This window comes from Stegodyphus dumicola, chromosome 5, assembly GCF_044657685.1.
Source record: "Stegodyphus dumicola isolate Sdum_Otavi_A_Nest chromosome 5, ASM4465768v1".
Taxonomy (NCBI): Eukaryota; Metazoa; Arthropoda; class Arachnida; order Araneae; family Eresidae; genus Stegodyphus; species Stegodyphus dumicola.
The window spans coordinates 39,261,773-39,272,733 of record NC_140772.1 but is presented as its reverse complement, the minus strand read 5'-3'; the positions used below and the strand labels follow the sequence as shown (position 1 = coordinate 39,272,733).

Here is a 10,961-nt window from a genome sequence, read left to right as displayed (position 1 = left end):
TGTTTCATCATTTAATTCTATATTTAATATATAGCTTTTATAATATCTGGAAACTACTGTGAACCTAAAATTCTAAAAATTTCATGTTAAATTTTTATTTTATTTTGTGATGAGTTTATAAAATGTATTTTATTAAAAAAATGTGTAATATTTTCGTCCATAAAATTTTTTAAAATTAAAATATTCATCAGATTGCTGGTACAGTTAGAAAATAGTGCCCATATAAAGAATTCCATCCAATTTCAAGTATGTACCATTAGCCATTTTTAAAATATCACGCGCGCAAGGTGGAAATATGGCGAAATATTTTGCCACAAAGAGGATTAAATTACAAAACTATTTGTGGCAACACAAACTTTCTGGTTACTAGTTTCCAAAGCAGCTATATCATGAAGTAATTGCTTTTAAAATAAATAAAATATCCCAATTCTTGCAATAGTCACATATTCGAAGATCATGAGGGGTTTAAGGTGTATGAGTCCCCTTAAGGAAGATTCTACCGCATAAACAGTAAGAAAGACTACGAAGAAAAAAGAAAAGAAAAATCATATTTTTGTATAATACCTTTTATTTAACAGTAAATAATGTATTTCAATACAGAAGGAGCTCATCTAAGAGAGCACTATGATACAAGGCCGCAATTGGTCCGTCTCTATGCATACAAGAATAGAAGACATCTGTACATTTTGTTTTAGTTATCCTTACTATCTGTACAAAACAACCCTTAAATGAGCAAAATTCGCCGAAACCAACAGTATTTATTGCATTTATATTTGGTATTATTTTCATATGCAATTATAATTACATCCATAACAAATTACGGTACGCTGTACACCTACGGATAATACGAAAAAGAGGAAAATAGTTAAGCGATATAAGTAGATATTTATTTTAAGTATGAAAATAATACTAATGTATAGGTAACTGCTATTAAACGTGCAAAAGATATCTATTTTTAGGTTAATGTCCAGAATAATAGAAAAATTGCTGATTTTTTAAATAATTAATAGTCTCTGAATAACTCGTTTTATAAAATTATATTCCTATGGTATTAAAAAAGAACTGTACTTAAAACTTCATTTAGAATGAAGACTTTACTTGTGCTAGTTTGCAGTCAATAGCATGCTTACCTTCCTTCCTTAAGCATGAAACTCATGTTTAAAGAAGCTCATTTTCAAACAAAAACATATTTAAGAATCATTTGAAAAAATTATAAATTATAACTTATATTTTTAGGAAATTCTCAAATATTCAACACTGTCACATACACTTTTCTTTTTGTTAAATCCATATTAACTGATCAATTTAATACAGAATTACTTATAGTAACTCGTCAAAAAATATTTCTTCTATGCTGAAACAGCTAAGTACCTACAACTTACAGAGAAGGAACGTGGTATACTAGTTCTTGCGAAATAATACACAATATAAAAATTTAATCTGCTGGTTTCTAATTTCTTATCCGATATAAACTTCAATATTTCTTTAAAAAATATCTTTAAGAATCATTCAAAATAGAGAAAGTAACTTATTGCACAAACAGAAGAGTTCAACTGAATACAGTACAGACAGCGAGAAGTTAAGACACTGATGCACTTAATTCAACTCAATGCAACAGTCTGAGATGACACCCACAGAAGATGCAACAGTCTTAGATGACGCCTACAGAATTTAAAACACACTTTCAATGAAAACAGCACTAGTCCACGAATCCTCCAGCTAACAAGAAGAGGCAAAAACGGGCTTATTCTGTGATGAAGATACTCAAGTATGAAAGTCCCTTGATAAAAAACAAGTTCATCTGTAGGAAATAAAATCTGTAACGGGATACAACGGCGAAAATACACATTTTAAAATCTTTTCCAGGCACTTCTTGGTTATAAGGATTCTGGATCGATTCTTTTGAGCAGAGATGATACGAGGCCTCTCGTACTTTGAGGTAGATGACGTCATCCAGGCTCAGCCACTCACAGTCCAGTCAGGCTCAACCCAAAAAGTGATGAAATCATCCTAAGCGCTGGATGCACCAATTATTTTCGAAAATACATGTTGAATATATCGGGCCAAAATAACTATAATACAAAAACATACTTAGCTAATAAATGTCATCATTCTTTAGAATAAACAGAATACAGAAAAGTTCATTCACAGAAATCACCTGGCATGATAAGGATGATTCTTACGTTCGAAGCTCTGAGAAATTCTACTGACATTCGACTAGCATTAGAACAAACTACTGAAGGTAAGTTTTTGTGTTCAATCTGTTGATTTCTGCGCAGCTTTTGGTCTCTACAGGTCAAGCAATGGTAAACGTAAAATGTTCCGATTCCATTTCTAGACGTTTTATCACAGAGCAGAATTTCTTGAATTATGTTTTCAAAACTGAAGCATTGTCCATATAACTAATTTCACTAAATTCATCATAAATTTACATTTGGGTTACACTAAAGTTCAATTTTTATGCATTCAATTTATTTTCAATTAAAACATAGATATTTTTCCAAACAAATGAATATTTCAGTTGCTTCGAACTGAGATTGATTGTCCATGTAGAATAGGATAAATTTTGAGGATAAATGGACAGTTCTGATCAAACTAATTGCCGCCTTAGAAAACATCACATGCAGTTGAAATAGCTATTCGATAGCCTCTACTGTACTTGTAGATTAATCTGTTAGCTACCTACTGAGAAAGAGGCTCGGAGATCAGTTTTCAGAAACATCTTGAGGGCACTTGAGAGACAGGAAGAAACAGCATCCAAACGAGTTCTCTTTGAAGATGCTGGAACAAGAGTCGAGTAACAGGTTAAGCGAGTGTGCCAATAACCACATCATACACTATTATGAAAGCATAAGGACTTGTAAATCTCACTGAAGCACTGGGATGGATTTTGCAGGTGAAAGCAGCAGTTGTGGATCGAAAGGTGAATACGGATGTCCCAGGAATGGACTGAGCGGAGGAAAGGAGGCCAGGCCCACATGTGTGCTAGGGAATTGGAAATGAGTGCCGCCACTACCAGAAGTGGAGTAGCCCCTAGGGCTAGGAAGAGCGAATGGGCTCCAAAAAGGTAAAGTCACCAGTGGAGTTTTACTCTGAGGCAAGAAGGGGCTAGCGAATGTTACAATGGGTGTCTGCAGTGAACCCAAAGCAGCGGCAGCTGATGTTGATATGGGACCTATCGGCGGAGGCTTTGGCTTTGGTCTTGGTATTGATACTACCGTGCCGGAACCTGTGCTTCCACCTCCTAGGGAAGGAGCTGGACTTCCGCTACCAGATGAGCCTGAAGGCGAATGACAAGAATCACTTGTTTCAGGTTCAGACTTGATGCGTTTGGATGATCCAGTGGTTGATAGGTCTCGAGGAAGTTCACACGAACCATCGTCATGGTCCTGTGAGGGAGCGATGTCATCGTCGTCATCGCTGAATGATCTTTTGCTTTCTCTCCTCAAATCAGATGGTACATGACGAGGTGACAACAACCAAAGCCCGTTGGGTCGTCCTTCGTACAGTTCTTGATGTCTCTTCGGAGAAAGCGGTTCAGGTTTAGGCAAGCCATAAGGTGGACTCTTATGAGCATGTTGAGGAGAAGGTGATGATTGTCTGAAAGGCTGCTGAGCTTTATTGATTGTCTCCATTTTGACATGGAAAGGTATCTTGTTCTCCGTTTTGACAATTTCTGGGAACGAGACGAAGCGATACACAAATTTCTGACCAAGAACTTTTCTAATGATATTCTTGTCATAGTAATACCGCAACGCTCGAGATAGTTTGTCATAGTTCATATTGTGCTTATTCTTGCGCAGGCCCCATAGTCGAGCTACTTCTTCAGCGTTCAGCAATTTGAACTCACCATCGTTATTGGTCCAAGTAATGATGTGCGTATACTGGTTGCTAAGTAGCAACTCTAACAGGAATTGCCACAGTGTGATATTTGTCTCCATGCCTGAAAATGAGAAAAAGAAATAAATTAGAAAAGCTATTAAAAAAAGAAAAGTTGACAGAAAATGTAACAGAATTTAAAACCATTCGATCAACAGTCATTTGTAGGAAGAAATCTGTAAGTATATTTATTCAACCTAATTATATAACAAAAGTTACACCAAAACGATTGATGCAATTTATAGGGCAAATGAACAGATGTTTGAATTCAGTTCAGATAACTTAAAAAGGATTGGATCACATTATAATTCTTTGAGAGTTCATGATTTTGTGGAATCAAACTGAGTTGATTAGAGACCATGTATATTCGTGAGCTACAAAAATCACACAAACCTCCTTTTCACCAAAGGCGCAATGTGAAGGAAGAAGAAGTCGTAGGATAGTGGGGATGGGCTGACGAATAAAAAATTCGGGGAAGTTTCTGTTTATTATCCCTCAACAGAAGCCATGAAGTTTCTGTTTATTATCTCTCATCAGCTGAACGAGAGAACTGTGCGCATTTGCGGTCGAAGCCCATTTTTCCGAACTATGTGGCGGTGCAACGTGCATACAGTATTTCGGAATCATCCGGTTCTCAACCGAAAATCAGTTGTTTTGTAGGTAAAGATTTTCAGGACAACTGCAATGAAAGGGAATGTAACGAAAAAATTCCGAGAATAACGATGGACCGTTATGATGACAAGAAAATGTGAAAGCAATTTGACAGTCGATTTCAAGATCTCGAAGACGCTCCACTCGCAAACATACAGTCGCCTTAGGAATATCCAATCTTCAACGCGTCAAATTCTTCACGAACATTTTCCTTCCGATCCCTACAAAATGTTTGTTGCGCAAGAATTATCACTGCGTGATTTACACAGCTGAATAACAGCGGGCGAAACTATTTCTTGACGCAGTTGCTTTCTTTTCAGGGGCATTTTCATCTATCGGTTGTGTCAACAAGCCGAATATACACTAGCGGAGTGGTAGCAATCTTAGAGAGCTCCATGATAGCTACTTAACTGTAATGAATGTAGAGTGCTAATTCAAAAGTTGGAATTATTGTATCTTATGTATACTATACTTGTCATATTCCTTCTTGTAAAGGATATGAGAAGTTTTCACTTATTACCATTCTATCTCTATACCCCGTACTAAATTTTAATCAACAATTCGATGTAGTGCACGTGAAATAAGCATTTAAAAATTTCAATGCTTTTTATTCAGCGTCTCCAGATTACATTTAAAGAATATCTACTATATCATTGTTAAAAGAGCAGAGGAGGCGATAAACAAATATGAAAAAGCGGCCGAGCAAAATAATTATCGAAACAGAGGTGGCAACCCCCGCCCCCCCCCCAAAAATGGGGAAGTATGTTTTAAGCAATGACAGCTTATAATGTTATTTATAAAACATCACAACTAAAGAATTCATTTGAATTTCTTCTAGACTACTCAATGAATTCAAAACACCCTCCATAAAAGCTATTTCACATATCATTACTTTAGTAGCTTCTATTCTTCCTTTTCCTTTCACAAAGTGGGCCTACATCGGACCTAAGGAGAAGTATGGGATGGTGCCGAGAGCCTTCTCCCGTCCCACGACTAACGACAATAACCTCGCAGGCGATGACGTGTCACTATGTTTTTGAAATAGTGCCGTTAATACAGGCAAAGTGCAGCAGTTCCTCTAGGGTTAAAGCTGTAAAAATCAGGGCCGCCGGTGACAAGAGGAAGCGACAGAGTTGGTAATGAAATGCGTTTCCTGGAGCCAGAGGAAATTCGGACGGGAAAGGAAGAGACCTATTACCAGCTGGGGATGCGGGCAATTGGAGCATCCTTCCACCACCACCGCCGAGTCGGAGCTGACAATTACAAATCCAGTCGCATTTACGACATACATATACAGCCGTGACATGTGATTTTTTGGCGAATGAGCAGGACCCTGCAGATTATGTAATCTTTTGCAAATGGGGATGATGCGATTAAGCATGGACAAACTTCCTTCTTAGGAAAGAAGCGCAGGAAGCGACGCAGGGGTGACCCACGTGGCCTAGCAGATTTGCGCCACTTCCCTCCACCCTTCCAATCTCCAATTAAATCATTTCGTACTTTCGACAACAATGATGAATAAGACATGCAGCTAAGCGGGAAATATCATGATGAACGTTAACTTCCGAAGCAGTTATCGACGAAGACTACAGAAGGATGTCATAATAAATCATACGTCGCTGCCATGTTACGGAACCTTCGCAGCAGGATATTTTAACTATAGTCTGTTTTTCAGCGCTGAAAATAGCAGAACACTGCAGCTAATTTCTTTCCCTGTTCCATATGTAAATGAAAAATTACTAATTGTCGCGTATTACATTCTACAGCTATATAAATATGGTTATAAAACTCGAAGATATGCACCTATGGCTAGAAAACTTGAGAATATGTACTCCTCTAGTGTCTAAAGGACCATATCCTCCAAGTATATAAAAGTTTCTATCTTCTAGGAGGACAGCATATCTTCCAGTAATATAAATGGAAGATTTCATTACATCCAAAGAAATAACCAATGACCTATAATTAAAGGAAATTTTACAAATGGTTATTTATATGCAAAGGACGCGAGGAATTTGCCTTACTTGTCAGAAAGAAATTAACTAATCTTCATATCACGCACTAAAAGAATCTTTCAAGGTATTAAACAGAGCCGTGCCTAAATTATTTTTTCACTTGAGGTAAATGCGCGGTAGTATATACAATCAAATTAAATGTATCTATATACGTACATATTCAACAAGGGTAATTACATAAACCCTTTAACTCTTATAATAGTTTAATCATAATTTTATCCATTCAAAAAATTAGTATATATAATAATTTAGTATTTAAAAAAACCGTTAAAAGTGTATTTTTGATAAAAAGAAAGTAGCACTGAAAAAATATGAATAGTATAGCAATTAACATAAAAATTATTTCTTTAATATTCAAGCATTTTTAAAATTTTTCTTGCTCTTGATGAAATAAAATCAAAAAAAAAATTTTTTTTTTCAGAATCTACTTGATCATTTAATTTATATTCTATATACAAAATAATATGATATTTAAAAGTTATTTTGACTCAAAACACGATTTTGTATAATTTATTTATTAATACTTTATTTACTTTTTTATTTATTATTATTTTATTTTTATTTATTTATTTGTTTGTTTGTGTTACTTTTTTAAGCTTTTTTTCACCCTAATATAGTAACTGGCAACATTCAAAATTTTCCAAATTGAGATGCGATCGAATAATATTCCATTCCCGAAAGATCTGATTTTGTTTAGCACCAGAATTATTGGCTTAGCGTGGTTTTAATACTAGATATTCCTGGAAGAATATCCGAAGCATATACTATACCATTTGGATATTTAAGTGTTACGCAAAAGTTGCTCCTTTTTAAAATATTTAAATCCAGTGACATTAATTTTTCATCAAATTAGAAACAGGTAATCGGAAAAAGGTTATCAATTTCAATCCAATACAATCACTCTTTGTTTGATGTTTTATATTTTTTTAACTTTGAATAAATTTAAAGTAATAATAACGAAATGAAAATAATATAAAATACATGGTAATGGTTTTTGTGCCCTATTTTAAATATTTAATCATTAACAGTTAATTAAATTCTTGATTTGTTGTTGTAAAAAAATTCTTTTTATTACTTTTTTTAACTGCGCAGAAATATCAACACGTTTTAACATTCTAGTCAATAACTATAATAACAGGGGAGGAACATTTGGTTCAAATATTCCTGACTGTGGTAGTGCTGCCATCTGTTGGATCATGTTTGAAACAATTTTCTCCAAAAAAAAGGTAATTCTTTCTTACGCATAATTAAGGTAAATTTCATACTGATACATTACTCCTATCATATAGATAAAATTATATCAGAATTATTCAGAATGAATATGCATAGACTTGAATATTTTTACCATTCGGAAACGGCTTTAATTCGGAAATATGGCACGATTTTTATCCACACGTAAAGTACCTTATCGATGACGTGCAATTGTATACACTGGGGACAAGTTTTATGAAAAACAAAAAAACAGCAAAGTGAGTTAATTTTTCTCCCATACATTTTTTTCCCGCTCTTCATCCTTCCGGTGTAGGCTGGAATAATTTCCGGAGAGCACATTACGAAAAAAAAAAAGACAGTCGTGGATTACGTAACGGCAATCGCATCAACAAACGTATCCCATTGTTCTGCGTTCCGGATGTAGCGGTGTTTTGAAATTATGGCATAAAATCAAATTGTGTGGGAAAATTCATGCATTCAGTTTCACAAATATATTCAATATCGAAATCCATATCAAACATCAGAAATACAGATGCTGGAATCCGTACGAGTTTTACTTCCACAAAATTTATATTTTGATACAATATTTCAGACCAGCCAAAAATTCTTAAGACCTGTTTATCTGTTAGTAGTTTTTTTTTTTTTTTTTTTTTTTTTTTTTTTTTTTTTTCCCTCTCCCCGCTGCTCGCTTTGAAATCGTTGTGTTTTTTAATCAAAAATTCGTTAAAATTTTACAAAATAAGAAATAGGCAAAAAATAAAATTTAAAAAAATAAAAATTCCAAATACTGGTTTCCAGGTGCTCATATTCGGATGGACGGCTACGTTATTCAAAATTTGATGGCTCTAGATGACGTTGTTCTTTTCACTATGCGAGAAACATACATACGTTCGTTCATGCAGATTCTTTATTATTTAATTTCTTTAAATTTAATATAATACAGAACAATAATGTTTGGTGGCAACGATTTGAAAAGTGATGCACTTCATGATGCAGAATCCTGTTTTGAGACTAACAGCCCTTCTTGGCTAACGTCATTTCATAATAAAAGTGCATAATATAAATAAACTTAAATATTCTGCATAAATTGATTGTTAATCAGTTGCTACTAAATCTTAATCAATTGCTACACTTAATCGCTAATCTTTTTTAAAAGAGATATTTAATATATCCTTAAATATATTCTTTAAATATCTTTTAAAAAATTTTTCTTTGAATTAGAGAATGCTGTTATACTGATATTTATATACTTTACTGTTGAATCAAGCCGGTAATACAAGAAGCTTTTTGATCTCCTTTTTAAAAAATTCTTTAATTTTTATTCAGTATGTTATTTTTCTTGTTTAAATCACACACCATTCTACTCGAATTACTGTAAAAAAAAAACCCAAAAATTACGCTATCAAATTTGTACTCGGGGTCGATAGTCAGTATGGCCAGTTATGGGTTAAGCCAGTTAGCCTCGAGAAAGAAAACAGAAGAAAAGGCTGACTTACTTTCTTAAGATTAAGATGCTGTCTCCCTTCATTTTAGAAAAAAAAAGTGATTTTAAAAATTAGTATAAAACACTTTTGCCCAAAGCAAAAACTAGCAATCCTGAAAACTGAAAAGTAACCTCTATAGCCTCTCTAATAAAAACCAAGGTTATTAAACTGTGTACCATAAAAATTTTGATGTCTCAAATAAAGCAATCTCGCAGCTTAAATCTTTATTTAGAAAGTTATTTTGCAGTTGGTTATAAAACTATAATATTTACTATTTGTTTTTAAAAATTGAATAATTTTGTAATTAACATATTTTCGCTGTTCACCTCTTAAAAAATAACCTACCGCTCCTTCAAAAAATAACCTGCGTGACATAAGATTTTGAGTAAAATTCTATCAATTTCGAGGGTGACTATACACAGTTCCCTCTCCTTCAGGAGCAAAAGTAAGTATAAACCTTCCTAAAATATTTTAATAATTAATAGTTTCATCGAAATTAATAGTTTTAATCATAATCTATGACAGCCTTTGCTTTCATTTTTTATAGCTTTAAATTTTACATTGGTGCTTTCTCAACCAGTCTAAAAGCATATGATCTTTATCTTTCAAATTTAATCAACTGTTAATTGATCGTTAATCAGTTGTTACTAAATCGCTGAATCTGTTTAAGAATGCGCGATTTAAAAGCAATAAGCGCACTTCGAGAAATATGTTATAATTTTTAATCGTTATATTGATTTGTTAATAATGCAACCAGTTCATCAAAATTATACTTTAATTAAAAATATATCTAATTGATACATTTTGTTAACATTAGCAGAAAAATTGCATTTAATGAAAAATGCTTCAAATGCTGTTTATCATGTACCTAAACACAGTTTTGTTTGTTTGTTTGTTTGTTTAAATAAAATAATGCAACATAATCAGCTGATATGTGGACCAGCAGCATAATTTTCAAAAATCATTTGGAGTATTTCAACGGAAATTGTCTAAAAAGTGTAACTAAATGGAATACTTTACACTAAAAATTCATTCGATTGCTGATTAAGCACGAATTAGCGGCATCAGAGCAGTATTGAAATGGTTTATGCGCAATAGTGACAGCTTTGCCATAGAAACGATCACAAACGTCCGGCAAAATGAGATCTCACACAATCGAACGCTGCACCGAAGGCGCTAGTGAGAGGCCTTCCAACCATCCTGGGCAAGGTCACGCGCCCCAGGACTCCTCAGCGAGTTCCGGCTCCGAGCCCAGGACAAGAAGTAATGGGGGGGGGTGTGAGCACAGCGTGAGCTTCTTCGCATCGCCTGCCGATTCCTCGCAGAAGATGGAACGGAATCCCGGGGCCCGACCCATAAAAGCACAATAAGACGTGATTGGGACGCACTGCACCTTCGAATCGAATGCAGTTCAGCACGCTTTTATATTCATAATCTATAAATCTTCTGCTCGCTGAAAAAAGAAAACGGCGCCACGATGTGCAAAAAATGATGAATCTTGGCAAAGATAAATTTGTCACGTGATATAATCGCAAATAACGGTCGCTAAATTAACACGTTGTCTATCGTGTGAACACTGCCCGACTACTGCATTTTACGAAAGTTGCCTACACTAAAGCTTTTGAAACTGAAGTGCCCACAAAGAGTTAAAGGAATTTAAATAATGTTTGTTTCATGTAATTTACACAAAATGGAAGAAAGAAAGTAAAAGGTGTTCATACAG

At 34.3% G+C, this 10,961-nt stretch overlaps 1 protein-coding gene across 2 annotated transcripts in view; it reads right to left on the bottom strand.

The window, feature by feature from the left end:
* Window positions 1-550: 550 nt before the first annotated feature.
* LOC118182583 (uncharacterized) overlaps window positions 551-10,961 on the bottom strand; it is a 127,611-nt gene continuing 117,200 nt past the window's right edge. For both annotated transcript variants that reach the window (XM_035351959.2, XM_035351958.2), the window contains one exon: window positions 551-3,943. In XM_035351959.2, coding sequence (XP_035207850.1) covers window positions 2,868-3,943 — 1,076 coding nt within the window. In that variant the 3' untranslated portion in view covers window positions 551-2,867. The remainder of the gene's footprint in view (window positions 3,944-10,961) is intronic.